The 17,000-nt window shown below is 29.2% G+C and overlaps 1 protein-coding gene across 2 annotated transcripts; it reads right to left on the minus strand.

Moving 5' to 3' along the window:
• Positions 1-653: 653 nt before the first annotated feature.
• On the minus strand, positions 654-14,550 carry LOC111637358 (glutamate receptor ionotropic, delta-1-like). Of its 2 annotated transcripts, none has more exons than XM_023382830.1 (9): positions 14,456-14,550; positions 6,559-6,596; positions 6,401-6,492; positions 4,387-4,450; positions 3,594-3,752; positions 3,370-3,517; positions 3,058-3,287; positions 1,028-1,290; positions 654-957 (listed from the first exon to the last, which is right to left on the minus strand). In XM_023382830.1, the coding sequence occupies exons 1-9, from the start codon at positions 14,538-14,540 to the stop codon at positions 705-707; spliced, it is 1,332 nt and encodes a 443-aa protein (XP_023238598.1). In that variant the 5' UTR covers positions 14,541-14,550; the 3' UTR covers positions 654-704. The 2 variants fall into 2 exon arrangements, with proteins under 2 accessions (XP_023238598.1, XP_023238599.1); XM_023382831.1 differs by lacking the exon at positions 14,456-14,550 and adding an exon at positions 7,114-7,881.
• Positions 14,551-17,000: the final 2,450 nt, after the last annotated feature.

A 17,000-nucleotide genomic window follows, 5' to 3' on the forward strand; every position in this document is an offset into this window, starting at 1 on the left:
GGCAAATCTGTTCCATAAGTTTTAAATAAAATGTATAAATTAGTCTTGCGATATAGATTACATTACCAGAAAGGTGACGATGTTAAATTGAAACAGAAATCTACAAAAAAATATTGTTTTTTCAAAAATAATTGCGATGTTTTATAAATATTTTTAAGTCACCTACAAAATAATAAATTGGTAATAATAATAACAAAATTCCAAAACAGTATTGTAAACGTCGATTGTCGAAATATATAAAAAGTAAACTAAAATCAATTATATTAGTAAAATTATAGGAAAGAAATCCTGAATATAAATTATGGCTGTGAGAATTAATATTAATTATTGATTCGAATATCATCTTGTGAAATTTGTATCTACTTTAATAAATGATCTGTAATCGTCTTTGAAATATAACACTGCAATTCAGCTAAGAGTTTTATTTTATGAGATAATTTTATCACAGTTTAGAGAATATAAAAGTACAAAGCAGCAAAATTTAATTTTCTCATTTCATATTAAAAAATTATAGAATATCTAAAACCAAATGCAAAACTTTCGATAAATCAAAGATTCCATTATCCGAAGAAAACAAAAAACATGGTAAAGAAAGTGAATGTTATGGGTTTATAAATTATATATTTATTTATATATTTAATATATATTTAACACGAAAGGAAACATATCGAACTACAACAGTTAAGGGTATAATTGCGTAAAATTTAAATTTGGAATCTTTTCATTTTATTTCCAATTATTAATTCGACAAGGAAGCAAGCGAACGACAGAAGGTAACCGATAACAAGAATTGCGAAGGCTCCATAAAAATTTCTTAAAACCAAGGGTTCAACATCAGACTCTTTTTCTTTTCTCATAGCAACTCTCTCGTGAATAATTTTCGGAATCGGATTGTACTTTCTCATGTCAACATCTATTTCATGGTCTTGAACGCCACTTTCGAATATATTGTACATTCTGAAATAAATATAAAGCATAATTACGAAATTTTTAATCTAAGAATTCGTATACTTAAAATAGAACTTACACTTTGTTGAAATATTCTTTATGGGAAAATCCTTTTCTCATAACAAATGTTGCCGGCATGGAAAATAATACATCGTCAGACACTGTCACATCCAAGGCGATTTCGTAATCGGAAATTTTCAGGTAAACCATACTATAGATGTATGCAACACGAGTGTAATCGAAGGATTCGTCGTTCCCTTGGAGAATCAAATCGTGTGTATAGATGATATGATTGCTTGAAATCTCTTTATATAAAATTTTCAAATAACTTTGTTTAGAATTCTGAAAGGAATAATCAAAATTTAATATAAATCGTTTTATACAGTCACGAAACAATATTTCGAATGCGTACTGGCATTTAAAAATATAATTTCATTAAACAATCTAAATACTTTTTGCACTTCTACATAATTGACTAGTTTTTTCCTCTCCGAATTAGTTCACGAGGAACAGTGAGGACCAACGTAACTTTCACGTTTCAAAACTCGGATGCGAATCTGTTTTTTCTCTGAAATTTTCAAACTTCCTTCTATTGAATACTGTCCATAAGCCGAGGATTTTGAACATCTCCTTCGATTACATTCGCGGAGATTCAACGAAAGTTCCCGAGGATCGACATATGTTACAATACATGATTTTCCGTTTTTGGTTTTGGAATTAGTTTTTAATTTCTTCGCCATCAAATCAGTTTAATTTCTGACGTAAAAAGTTACTGTTTAACGTCGTATAAGAATATTCTTTTTATACTTTTATATTTATACACAAAGCTTTCTAATAATCCATTTAATGAGAACGAGTCTCTTCAAATGTTCAATAATTTTATAATCAATTGTGAATAATAAAGGAAAAATGTAATTTACAAAAGTATTTATGAAAGATAACCAGAACAACGTCATTTGTTTACGATTAGTTTCAAAAATCTGTCGTTAACTCGATCGATTGTTGAAGAATATACTGAGAAATTTTTTTTCATATTTCAATGATCTTAGTCTTCGAGGCAATCGTGTTATCGTATTGCTTTTCGTTTGCCTGTACCAAAATATCCATCTATTTTTCATAGGAATCAAACCTGGTATTCCGACTGACTAATTCATGACTTGAATCTCGTTTTCCTGAACTATTCTCATATATTGTTGACGATATGATTGGACTGCTATAGTTTACACTTCAATTTTCCTAGAAAGAAAGTATACGCATTTCAAGCTGGTGGACGTGCTTTTTAGAATTTTGTTTTTTTTTCACAAAAGGACATAATCATTTTCCACCGCACTATTAAGACCTAAAACAAACGAAACCATCACGGAATTCGTATGCAGTGATTGATTGAAAAAATTTCTCTCTTGTTTCTTAATACGTAGCAATTGTATTAGCAATTATCAGACTTAACCTCACTTTTTTCAGTTATTACAATGCTTTCTGCAATATCTTTCTGGGTCACGAAATTTCACAATAGATATATACGCTTTTACTTAACTAGCTTTTACACTAAATAGTAAAAAGCCGCGGTTTTCCTTCGGTTGTATTCTGTTGCCGCAAATGTGAACAGATTACAAATTATTATTGAAAAGCAAAAGCGAAAGTTCAAATTAACATCTATAACAGCATTTTCAGCAGACCTGTTGCATTAATAGCAAAAAGTGTTTATCAAATTGGAAATTTAACTTACTAAAAAGATATCTTACTGAAGAAACAAATAAAGTTAACAGTAAAAAAAAAATAATAATAAAAATTTAGAAAATAAGAGACTCATGTGAAAACATCAAAATTATTAAAGTTCTTCGTTGTTTTCAAGACAAATATAACATTCGTGAAATTAAATGTTACTTTCAAATTAAACAATAGAAATAAATTATTAATGTTAATACAACTTTACATTTTTTAATTTTTTATGAAGCAAATTACGAACTTACAAAGCTTTGGAGAACCCACAACTTCGATAACGCTACCTAAATATCTGTTAGTGCACTTAACGGATTTACTGTATTTATAAAAAGATTTGAAATATTTTACGTAAAATCTTTTTAAATACATTTACGAACAGCAACGTACCTTGAACAAGCTTATTACACTCGGGTGACCAGGTGCAGTACAAGTAAATTCTCCTTTCTGGATAGCTGATGCTAATTCTTCAAACGTTTTCGGCAATGGCTGTTTTTCCTTGGTAATCATAAACGAAGTTAAGGTTCCACCATAAGCCCAACATATGATCAAAACTGGAAGCATCCAGAAGACCAAGGCCACTCTGGAGGGTGAACGTCTAAAGACTTTCAAATCGGCTCCTAAAATAAAAACGAAAGAAAGAATGTTCAGCAAATACAGTTTTTAAATGAAAGTATTGTCTTGTGTATTGTTGATACTTACCTTGATTGAGAAAACTTCCGAACAGAAACCAAACGAACCTTCTTTTATTCCAACCCTTGTTCTTGTCTTCTGTTGATTTATCGTAACTGAGTATTATAAATATGAGTATTCCAGCGACCAAAGTACACAAGAAAATCACCAGCCACACCTTTATATGAAAGGTTTTTTGTGTTTGAAATATCATTTAAAATTTTGTGTCAATTAAATTTTAAAGCGTTACTTACCCAAAAAGAGAAAGGAGAAATTAGTGATTTCCAGGAAGGTTCAAAATTCTTGTTTTTAATGACGAATTGCAAAGGGGAAAACTTGTTAATTGGAGTAAACTCCACAACGTCACTCATATCAGCATTAACTAACTGGAACTGGCCGGTGATGTCGGCGTCCTGTTAAAACGTAATATCGACAGTTTTCGATATATGTTAGTAATTATGTTTTTGCTAATAATTTCTGTACAATGTTTTTTAGCAATCTAGATGTGCCCCACATTTATTGATTACTTTTCAGAGGGATTTTATCGTTTTAATGCTCTTTTCGATAAATTTACAACTATTTTAAAATAAATGAATTACAATTGACCCAGACAGTAGCACACTGTTCTATTAAATAACATTACTTAATGCATTTATTTACTTTTGCACAACAGTCACGCTCAGGAAATAAATATACTGACGAGTTAAAGTAATTTAACAATATATATATATATTTTTTTTTTAAATTTCAGGATAAAGTTAAACACGATAAATTAATTTTTTCTGTTAAAATTTATAATTCAGTAATGAAAAAATGTAACAAATTAAATCTAATTACTTTTGCACAATATAAAGATTGGCATTAATATTCTCTTTCCTCTTAATAAGTGGAAATATAACGCTATTTAATAATAAAGCGGCGATAATTTATTATTATTACTTTTTCTCTTTCGATAAAGTTAAAGAAGGTGTTTTCGTTAGGTTACACTAAATCAAAAAAATCATAGAATATAATAAACTCTACGCAAATACCAATTGTCGAACATACCCCATTTTTTACTTGTTCTACAGAATCAACGAAGTCAGTTCCATTTAGTTTGGCAAATTCACATCTAAATTAAAAAATAAAAATTAGTTAAATATAGTGTAGCATTTTATGAATGGCGCAAATACCTACGTGGCTTTAAGAAACGATAAATTACGTAAAATTATTTTTAAAAGTAAAACATATAGGTGTGAAAGAGATAAAAAGGGAAAATCTTGTTTACTGTTTTCCAATGCCAATTTCTTTTTATTTCTAAGAATAAGGATTTAATCCGTTGGAATGTGACGTAAGAATATTATTGATATCAAATGATTTTAAGGAACTTACGTCAAAAATTTATAATCTTGTTTACAGTAATTTTAATATGTTAGTTATATAAAAGTGATATTTCAAATTAAAATATGGATAATCAGACACTTTATTTTACTGAATAAACCTTGAGTCACAACATTTAAGAGTGAATGTAAACTCATCGCAGTTTCAAAATCGATGATATAACTGGAATTTTCGATTTTTACGCGCACGATACTTTAGTGTTTCGATTTTTAAAAAAATACACGAATAGCTAGTACACTAGGTTGGACATACGAAAAATTTCTTTATAACGAAAGTATCTTACACTCTTTTGATATAATGCACTGGTGAACGGAATTCGAAGAAACAACTATCGTTTAAAAACACTGTTTTACTATCTCTTTTAATTCGTCTTTCATATAAGACTATTTTCGACTGTTAGGAAAGGTTACTGTAATTAACGTAGCAACGCACTCTACACTGTAAAGTGTTTAAAACGTACATGAAATGAATTGTAATTCTAATGAAGTTAACTTTTCTTTCTTTGAGTTAAATATATTACAAAATATCTGTATATAAAAGAAAACAAATAATTATATTATTCTGCACTAAACATTTATAATTGGTTTAGCTGTCGAATTTTTTTATGTTGACGAATATAGTAATATATATAGGCTATAACATGTATATTTGAAAACAATAATTTTCATATTAATAAATGTGATTAAATATACCTGTTGTATGTACAGTCGACCCCCCTATAACGTACGTTCTCATAACGACAATTCCTATAACGTAGCGGAAAAATTGTAGCAACTTTCGTATAACGTACCTCTTATAACGTCGTTTCGCGACAAGATTGATAGAGTCTGGACCAATAGTGGATGAGCAGCCGAACTACTTTCCTCCGACCCTGCGCCACGCTACGGAGCGGCTAAATTGAGTTTGCTATCGTCTGTTTAGTATTATATATAAATTATATATAAATTAGGTACTGTACATATAATTATATATTAATTATATATAAATTAGGTACTGTATATATAATTATATATTAACTTAATTTATTGTAACTTTATTATAATTATATATATGCTTTCTGCCGCCTGGCAACACGCTACGGAGATTTTAGGCTAGTAAGTTGAGTTTATTATCGTCTGTACAGTATGTAAATTAGGTACCGTAAGTCTAATACAGCACTAATTTTATACATTTCTTGTGAAAGAAACACTTCTTATTCAACGGCCATAAAAATTATTTATATTAATGATGTCTCCAAAGGTCAAGTTATTTTTCCGCCAAAAATTCGTTATCAGAAATTGCGGCCGTCGTTTCGCGTGCTGTTCCGCGATGAAAACCAGCTTTAAGCAACGGCGTAGTCGAACGGTGTAAGTAATCCTACAATTTTTTGTTTATAGCATAGTTTATACAGATTATTCCCAAAAAATTATACGTATTTTGGAAATGTTGAGTGGAATTAGTCTAGAATCGGTTAATTTTATAGAAGAAAACCTTTCGAACAGCCTTAGTCCGTAAAGTTCCCACCTATCGGGCTGCGATTGGCTCATGTATTTAATCGTTCCTACAAGGTAAAATTCGATTAGCGTGGAACGTATCTAAGCGTTATAGGGAGGTCTACTGTATTACTGAATTAAGTACTATTATGGTAATTGATTACTTAAACACATTCTATATTTTAACGAGATTGTTTTTCATTTCTTACCTGAATTTCTTGTACTTACAGAGGGTGGAAAAAGGAAATGATAAATGTTCATGTGTTTCATTCGGAGAAATCGTAAAATCGCTTACAAAATACTAAAAATTTAAAAAATCGTCAAAAACTATAAATAATTATTATAAAATGATAAAAACTATACGAACAATTTTGCTAAACTTTATCACATCTTCTTTGGATGGATCTGAAAAAATAAAACGTATCGTGAAGGTTATAAACTAGAGTTGTAGCAATGTAAAAAAAAAAAATTAAAATTATAACTATATCGGTGACATCGAGAAACTCGAGACGATGTTCTCGAAGTAGTTAGTCTGGGCGAGTAGTATAAGCAGTAATGTGTAACAAATGAATATGATTTATTGTTGAGAAAAGAATAAAATTGACGAAAAGTACAGATTAAAAAGAAAAGTGTAATAATGAAGTGAAATTAAACAAAGTAAAAAAATAACAAAATAATAATAATAATAAAATAAAGTCAGATGGAATTTAATCGGTTAAGGTTTTGGATAAATTAAAGTCGCTCGTTAAAATTATCTGGTTTTGAGATTTCGTCTTGTCTAAAATGAGAGAACTTTGTCTTAAACATTATGTCGATGAGTCGTTAAAAAACATATATTTGTAATAGTTACATAAAAGCTGAAACTTCGCGAAGGGATTTGAGTTGAGCGTAAGGAAAAATGGAGTTGAGCGTAATGGCTTACGTGGACGAAACGAAACTACAATTGGTTTAGATCGGTAGAGCCCGGGCATATGGTTACAGCAGAGACCGTGGAAGAGCTAGGTAACGTGGTGCCATGTAGTGGGGATGAAAGACGTAATCTGGTTCCTTTTGCATTAAAGTTTTCAACATTTCAACCGAAATTCTCCAATCTCTGTAAAATCATGAATTCGCTTTATATTGAGAAAAACAGCATCCAAAAATGTCAAGATACTTTTTCGTTATTAAAGTGGAAATGTCGACATTTTTGCGTTTTGAATATATAATAACAAATATCATAACAACGTTTACATGCACAATTAATAAATATAACTAGTTGATTATATAAATTAATTTATAATTAAGAAAGAATTTGCGATTAAGTCATTCTCATTGCAATTCTAATTAGAATACGAGCGATTTATTATTTATTGTGACGTCGTCACAATGCTTTCGATTTTAGTGGTGTCTTGCCTCTGTACACCATAGTTTTCCCCTTAGAGTCATGCTTTTTATCTAACTTCTCTCACGGGAAAAATTTTGAACTGAATTCACATGATTTCTGGAGTAGACTGGAAGTTCGTATACAGTTAATCGTGGTTTACTTCCATAACTCGTCAGAGACTGCATTTCTTAACTAAATACACTCAAAAAACATTTACATATGCAGCCAAAATTTAATAGATACATTCTAACGTTTTCGACCATATTCAATGGTCTTTATCAAGAAAAAACTGAACAATCGAACTTCGAACTTAAAATTTGCGTTACCGATACAAGCGTTATTTTTGGAATGTTTTTAAAAAGTATTCTATTGTATAAGCGCCATCTCTACATATTGGCTGTAACTACAGTAGTTAAAATAATACTAGTAAAATACATTAAAATACAATAAAGGGCAGACAGATACAAAAATTAAGAGAGTTGCCGCTTTGCTAACTTTCTTGACTCTTATAGTATGCATGTTGGCTTTTTTCCGATATTTTGCTTGCATCCCGGAAATTGATAGCTAAACCTTTTTGGCTTGTTTTGCAGATATGCCAGGCTTCGGCGTATCTGAGGTGCTTTTTGTCGCGTACTATTTGTATCAGTTTAGCTCGGTCCTACTCTGCTTTGACCTCTTGAGGGTCGGCTAAGATATATACGTCGCCAGCGCTGTGCACGGCTGTTCTTTTCTTATGTTTCTCTGGTGCTTTAACAGCCTTTGTTTGATGGATCTTCCGGTAGCTCCGATGTAGAACATCATATTTTGCCTCCGTATGTCTGTAACCGGGATTCTGTAGACTCCTGGTAGAGTGTTTTTGTCCATAGAATCTTTGTCTGCCCTTAGCAACTGATAAATAGTAAAATTCCTTTCGTATATTATTCTTTTCTTTGTAGCAGCTCCTATTCGCCTATATATGTTGCTTAGCGAGGCCTTGTATTCCATCGTTGTGAACTCTTCTGTATTTTGTAAACTTCTCATCTTGCTACTTGTCTTACATTGGCTTTTTATAGCTTTAATATTAATCCCGTGTCCCTTAGCTAGTTTATTGATATAACATAGCTCTTCGTTTCTGTCCTGGGTACTGCTGCAGTGCGAATAAGCTCGCGCGATGAGCGCTCGGAATGCGGCTAGCTTATCCTTAGGCGGGTCGTGTGAATTCCATGGGATAAATGTCGGGTTGTTCGTAGGCTTTCTATAGACTTTAGTGAGAAAATTCCCTTTGCTGTCAAGTTGTATAGATAAATCCAGAAAGTGTAGGCGCGTATTACTTTCTTGCTCTAGTTCAATTTCGAAACCGAACTTGTTATCGTTAACGTTCTTTATGAATTGCTGTAAGTTGGGTTTGACATTCCATAAAATAACCACATCATTGACATACCTTGCGTACAGTAGGATTTGCGTTTCGTAAATCGGCACAAGTGTTCTTAACACCATCTCACATAAAGTACCCGCCATTGGGGTTCCCATGGCGACGCCCTTCTGTTGCGCGTATGTGACGCCTTTAAAGTTGAAAATAGAAGAAAAAGTTGCTAGATGCGTCAACTCCAAAATATGCTTTCTCTTATTTTCTGAATGCTTGATCTTGCTTAAAAGGAAATCCCGTAAATGGCAAAAACATGGTTCTAATAGGATAGAAGGGTATAACGCCTTAAAATCCAATACGGTCATATTTTGTACAGTCAAGCACAAATTTTTGTATATATCCTATTAATACATATAACACTCGCGTTATTTGAAGTCTTGCAAATTAGAGCCAGCCGCTTTACAGAAGAATTGGAAGCTCTAAATTGACATCTAATTGTACTGTATTAGAAAACTGAGTTTCATATGACTAAAAGCAAATATTGTGAATTTTCAGATGAAATTATACGCAATACAAGTTATTAAATTTGAAATTGTTTCTAAAACTTGTAATATATGACTTTTTAAAACGTATTTAATGTTGCGATAAATGTATTAAACGTGCATTTATCGAAAATTTCTGAAATTTTTCAGAGAGGATTGTTTATAAGGGGAATACTCGAAAACTTATCTTATAGCTTGTTTTTTTCTGAAAACAAAAAAATATTTATATAATGATGCAAGTATTCTTTCAAAAAAATTATTATGCAGTATATTTTAGTACTACTAAAATAATTTTGCTTTTCTTGTAGTTATATGAAAGTTATACAATGGTTTATTTAATTATTATTTAACAATATTAATAAGTAAACAATGCATCAAGTGAGTTCTTTAGATTCTTCTCTATCTTCAAATAGAGAAAATACAGGTTAATAATTTTAGTATGTATGTCAAGGGTTTATGCAACAAATCTTTGTAAAAATAATAATATGAAAACTAATTCGCTTTAAGTGTTATTAATATCATACAATATAATATTATCTTTTGTACGAAATTTAATACTTAAAAAGTCAATTGACTTTTGTACAATAAATTAAATTGTATTTATATTATCATAGTTAAATGTTTAAAAAAAGCATCATCTATATAAATTTATAACATATATTTTTTCTTTTTGTTTAGAAGTTGTTTATTAAGTGTTGAAGTTTTATTTATGAAAATTATTTATGACTAGGCTTCTGTAAATGATGAGGAAGACAATGAAAAAATGTAATTTATTAAAAATGAACTGAAATATTTTGTATGAAAAGCGTAATATATATTTAGAATTTAATATAGTAATAAGGTAAACAATTATTTACTTTTTTACAGTAGATATATTTGTACTAAACTAAGTATCATCGAATTATTTAAACATTTTCAAAAGAATGTTTTTAATGTCTATTCTAATTTATTAAAACTGTTTAGTTGAAATTATAAACAGAAAAATAAATCGACGATAAGTAAACGTTATTTAAAACTTAAGTAAAATTATTAACTCCTGTTATAAAGAAATTAAAAAGCATAAGTCCGAGTTATCCTAGTTCTTTTTTTAAGCCCGGAAAAGAAAGTGCAAACGTAACTCCAGTAGCCAGGGTTTCGCCCAGTTATTAAAAATAAAAAATTTACAAGTCAGTCTATTTATTTTAGCATAATGATATAACAAAAATTTTACTTACTCGCTTTTATTAGCAAGAACTTAAAAGAAAGAATTGTTGTCAGTAAAACTTTACACTTCATTCTTATTTTATCACAAGTTGCATTCACTTAAAAGTTTCAATCTAAAATGTATTCAATAATAGAAATAAATATAACTGCGCCCGCAACATTGATTATTTTGGAAAAAGCTTAAGTCAGTACGTAATAAATATTAATTTTTATATTTTCAATTAATTTACTGTCTGCCTAAAAAACTAATTTCATAGTTAATAAAACTATAATCATATATCAATATTTTAATTAATGTTTTTAATATTATTCGTATTCTCATGAGAGACACTAGTTATTCTTTTAAAATGGTTTGATAATGTTAAGCATTAATCAAACTCGTTTACTCAATTAACATGGATTCGAAAGAGCTCGATTCAAACCTCTTTCGATATTTTTATTAATGAAATAAAATGTTTATGATGTGCTTTGCTTCAAAAAGGAATTTTCTTTGGAATCCGTGTTAACTGTGGTCTTATTAATTGGCTTAGCATTATCAAATGATCTAAAAAAGACAGTCAGTGTCTCCTATGAGAAAANAAACCTCTTTCGATATTTTTATTAATGAAATAAAATGTTTATGATGTGCTTTGCTTCAAAAAGGAATTTTCTTTGGAATCCGTGTTAACTGTGGTAATTAATGTTTTTAATATTATTCGTATTCTCATGAGAGACACTAGTTATTCTTTTAAAATGGTTTAATAATGTTAAGCATTAATCAATCTCGTTTACTCAATTAACATGGATTCGAAAGAGCTCGATTGAAACCTCTTTCGATATTTTTATTAATGAAATAAAATGTTTATGATGTGCTTTGCTTCAAAAAGGAATTTTCTTTGGAATCCGTGTTAACTGTGGTCTTATTAATTGGCTTAGCATTATCAAATGATCTAAAAAAGACAGTCAGTGTCTCCTATGAGAAAACAAATGATATTAAAAATATTAAATATAATTTTTTTCTAATAATGAAATTAATTATCCTGACAAATAAAAGATAATTAATTGAAATTTTAGAAATTAATATTTATCACGCACTGACTTAAGCTGATTTCAAAACGATCGCTATTGCGGACACAATTGTAGTTTTTCTGTCATTGAATACATTTTAGATTGAAACTTTCGAGTGAATGCAACTTGTGAAAAAAGCGAGAATGAAGTGTAAACTTTCACTTACATCAGGGGTGTCCAACCCACGGCCCAATAAACGGGTAAACAAAAATAAACAGATTCTTTTATTTTATTTATTTATTTCAATGGCACAAATTTAAAAAAGACGTTTCCAAAGCCGTAAACCTTTATACATATTTGAATTTTGGGTTAAAGGAAATATTTTCAAATACTTGGAAAAGATAAAGAAAGTCTTGTGTAATATCTCGAGTAAGGTAAGACTATACTCGAAAACCTAAATTATAGCTTGTTTTTTTCTTAAAAGAAAAAATAGTTATTAGTTATATAACGATGCAAGTATTCCTTGAATAACAATTATGATGCAGCATATTTTAGTACTACTACAATAATTTTGGTGTTCTTATAGTTATAAAAAACTTATACAATCGTTTTTTAAGTTTTATTTAACAATATTAATAAGTAAATATCGCATCAAAAGAGTAGTTTCTATTTTTTTCTATCTTCGCATAAGTAAAGTACATGTTCATAATTTTAGTATGTTAGTCAATTTTATGCTTCAAATCTATATAAAAATAATGGTATAATAAAGTTAAATTGCATGTGCTTTAATATAGTTGAATGTATATATGAAGAATCATCTATATTAATTTTTAACATATTCTTTTTATTTTAAATTTTTATTTGTTAAAATTATTTAGGAATTGACTACCGTAAATGATGATAACGACCATGGAAAAATTTTGTAATTCACGTTGCCTGCTTTCAGATATTAAAAAAAATATTCCAAATATGTTTTTTCTGCAGATTTTTCTACTTAATTTACTAAAACGTAACGTAAAGTTTACAGATTAAAATAAGCTCATAAATGAACAATACGATCCTGTATTAGAGACGAAATGTTACATCACACATCTGTGTTAAGTAACGACAGTTTTTAACAATATACAAAATTCTTTGTTTAACCTAATACAATGAATAGGCTTATTTTACTCTTTTGTATTTCGTAAACTTGATTTTTATTTTTTTCATTATTTATAAATTTTTTCTTAACTTTGATCTAATTAAAATGCTTTTATACGAGTATTTTGAGGAATTTGCAACGAATTAGTTTAATTTACATTGTTCTTAATGAAAAAATCAATTCAATACTAAGATTGAAGTCGAATGATCTTCTAAAGCAAATTAAGTTCGAGTATCGACGTACCATTGTAACTTCAAAACGTACATAAAATATGAAATAATTTCAAACAGAATGAATCATTCCCAGTTACACTAACTTTTTCTTGTTTTTAGCAATAAAATCAGAAATAAATTGACGATTGGTTATTTACCAGAAGACATCTACAGATGTTAAAATTAAATTATGGTGAATTGTACTCGAAACACCAAAGCCTAAATACATATTCATATCGCCTAACTCTTGCAATCAATAATAGGTATTGTATTGATAAAACTGAACAATAATAATCCGTAAGTTAGTTAATTTTTTTTATCTTAATAATGTAATAAACGTTTTACTTACTCCCTTCCGCTATGAAGAATTTAACTGAGACCAATAGGATAAGTAACTCTGTGTATTTCATTTTCCCCTATTTCACAAGCTGCATTCACTTAAATGTTTCGATTGAAAATGTAGTGAATAATAGAAATANTCATAATTTTAGTATGTTAGTCAATTTTATGCTTCAAATCTATATAAAAATAATGGTATAATAAAGTTAAATTGCATGTGCTTTAATATAGTTGAATGTATATATGAAGAATCATCTATATTAATTTTTAACATATTCTTTTTATTTTAAATTTTTATTTGTTAAAATTATTTAGGAATTGACTACCGTAAATGATGATAACGACCATGGAAAAATTTTGTAATTCACGTTGCCTGCTTTCAGATATTAAAAAAAATATTCCAAATATGTTTTTTCTGCAGATTTTTCTACTTAATTTACTAAAACGTAACGTAAAGTTTACAGATTAAAATAAGCTCATAAATGAACAATACGATCCTGTATTAGAGACGAAATGTTACATCACACATCTGTGTTAAGTAACGACAGTTTTTAACAATATACAAAATTCTTTGTTTAACCTAATACAATGAATAGGCTTATTTTACTCTTTTGTATTTCGTAAACTTGATTTTTATTTTTTTCATTATTTATAAATTTTTTCTTAACTTTGATCTAATTAAAATGCTTTTATACGAGTATTTTGAGGAATTTGCAACGAATTAGTTTAATTTACATTATTCTTTATAAAAATATTAATTCAATACTCAGATTGCAGCCGAACGACCTTCTAAAGCAAATTTAAGTTCGAGTATCGATGTACTATTGTAACTTCAAAACGAATATAAGATATTAAATAATTTCAAACAGAATGAATCGATCCCAGTTACACTATCTTTTTCTTGTTTTTAGCCATAAAATCAGAAATAAATCGACGATTGGTTATTAACCAGAAGACATCTACAGACGTTAAAATTAAACTATGGTAAATTGTACTCGATACCCAAAGCCTAAATACATATTCAAATCGCCTAACTCTTAAAATCAAAAATAGATATTGATAAAACTGAACAATAATAATTCGGAAGTGGTTTATTTTTTTATCTGAATAATATCATAAAAGTCTTACTTACTCGCTTCCGCTGTCAAGAATTTAACTGAGACCAATAGGATAAGTAACTCTGTGTATTTCATTTTTGCTTCCTTCACAAGCTGCATTCACTTAAATGTTTCGATTGAGAATTACTGAATAATAGAAATAAACATAATCGTGCCCGCAATATCGATGATCGTGGAAAGAGCGACTGCGACTGCGTGATAATTGTTAAATTTTAAAATGTCGATTTGTTATCTTCTGTCAAAGTGCAACGTTAATTTTATAATTATTAAAAGAATATGCATTCTGAAAGTTTATTTTCTTATGTAAAATAATAAAGTAAAAGTCTATTTATTGTGAGGAATATTTTAATTTAATTTTTTACTTTTATATTAATCGTAAATGTAATTGACACGAGCAAAGAATTACTTTCACATAAATTGTAGTATAATCAGAAACAAACAGTTATTTTATAGACAATTATTAAAACATACAAATTGTATGTTGAAATTATATCAGAGATAATCACACCGTTGAAGCAAAAAACTATTTACAGAAAACATTTTGAAGAAATGTNTTCTGAAAGTTTATTTTCTTATGTAAAATAATAAAGTAAAAGTCTATTTATTGTGAGGAATATTTTAATTTAATTTTTTACTTTTATATTAATCGAAAATGTAATTGACAGGAGCAAAGAAATACTTTAACAGAAATTTCAGTATAATCAGAAACAAACACATATAAAACTTTGGTCGTAAACATTTTATAGAAAATTATTAAAACATGCAAATTGTATGCTGAAATTATATCAGAGATAATCACACCGATGAAGCAAAAAAGTATTTACAGAAAACATTTTGAAGAAAAGTAGAGAAAATTTGCAAGTCTGTCAGAAAATATCGTATAAAGTAACATCAAAAAGACAACTCTTTGTTACATTAAAACAATTATACTTTTCTTGAATCTATCTTTATGATGTAGTTTTTTATATTTAACCATAAGTTCTAAGCTCAGGTGTAAGTGAAAAACATTATGGTGCTACAAACTCCTTCGATATTTATAAACAAACGTTGATATTAAGCAAATTTTATCTTTATCCACTTGCGAATATCTCTCGAATTACTTTTTCGTGTTTATCGTATTATTCAGTTTACTGTTGCTTTCTGCATTTTTGTACAGTTCTGTATCTAAAAGTAATATTAATTTTTCAAGCAATTTACGTATCATAACCTACAATTAAGCGTTTCGATATACATTAATTAATTTGTCTATCTTTCTATTATATTTGTGGATGAGCGATTACAGTATACTGCATTAAGAAGGTTTTCAAACTCCTTTCAAGATAAATTTTTAATTGAAGTAACGTGAATGCCGGTCTATGTCGGACGTTTTATTTACTTAATTCGGGCATTCTGTCTTTAAACTGTGTGTCCTCGGCGGTAATTTATGTAACTCCGTTTTCCTCACTAAGCGAAGACAGGCGATCAAACGTACAAACGTACGGATGGAAGGACGACTGTCTGAATTTATGTCTACAGTTTTTGCAAATTGCAGACGAGAAATTTCGTCACAAATTCTAACAGTGTTAAAGTAATGTTATAATTAAAATTAATACAAAAATTGGCGACATCGTATTTCAATGATCCCTGATTATTATACAAGTAGAATTTATTCCTATTTTCAGCCAAAACTACACATCGCACGTGAATAGTGTTTGTATGTGGTAGTAGCCCCGAGTCTCCATTCGTGCATAGGGGTGGTTGCGTCTCGATAGCTATAAAGGTGCGGGAGATATGGGGTTGAAAGTGGTTGAAAGTGGAAGATTTTCTATTTCGATTTAAAAAATTTTCGAATTCGAATTCGAATAATACAATCGTTCTATAGTCGAACCAATTCGACTATAGAACAAAATATGAATTTTTCGTGGAATATTCTAATCAACTGAATATCTATTAACTATTTATGCATTTTTATACATTGTGTGTACCTATAATTGTACAACTACATATATGAATGTCGTTGTACCATTAAATAAAACTAGCAATTACATTGTTGTTTTCTATCATGCAGTGGTTCTTATTCTCTGTTGGCTCCCACGGGCGTCGCCAAATAACACAAACTTTGACAAGGGCGCCGCGTCGAGGTTATTCTCTTGCACCCATTCAGTGGTTAGAAATTATAGTGATAACTTTCGAATAGGCTTAATTTCCTTTTTTACATAAATTAGTTTTTCGGGGATAGTGTTAATTCTGCTGTCATTTAATATCTTATATTTCCTATCAGAGTGGTCATTATAATTAATGACCACCCTGATAGGAAATTAGTATTAAAGAACACAAAGCGAATCCGCGCGTATACTTTTCGAAACTCCTCGAAGGTCTTTGTGTTTTTTACATGCTGCGTACCAAATCATCGACCTTGCGTTTGAAGAAACATTCGAGAAATAACATGTCTTGGCGCGCTGTTTTGTGAAACTCATTGCTAGCAACATTCCCCGCACCCAAACAAAATCTTGGTTTTTTTGAAAAATTCAGCAACTTTCTGTACGTTCTTTCATAGTTTATATTAATAGGAATATTGTA

Source organism: Centruroides sculpturatus, unplaced genomic scaffold, assembly GCF_000671375.1.
Source record: "Centruroides sculpturatus isolate CEXI.00-Female unplaced genomic scaffold, Cexi_2.0 scaffold1082, whole genome shotgun sequence".
Taxonomy (NCBI): Eukaryota; Metazoa; Arthropoda; class Arachnida; order Scorpiones; family Buthidae; genus Centruroides; species Centruroides sculpturatus.

What these genes read in the sequence shown, in the direction of transcription:
- LOC111637358 (XM_023382830.1), bottom strand. Translation starts at nt 14,540, where the DNA reads ATGCAGCTTGTGAAGGAAGCAAAAATGAAATACACAGAGTTACTTATC. An exon ending in TTTCTCCTTTCTCTTTTTGG is followed by an intron (nt 3,518 to 3,593) that starts GTAAGTAACGCT and finishes TTTCATATAAAG; the next exon opens with GTGTGGCTGGTGATTTTCTT. An exon ending in GTGTAATAAGCTTGTTCAAG is followed by an intron (nt 1,291 to 3,057) that starts GTACGTTGCTGT and finishes TATTCCTTTCAG; the next exon opens with AATTCTAAACAAAGTTATTT.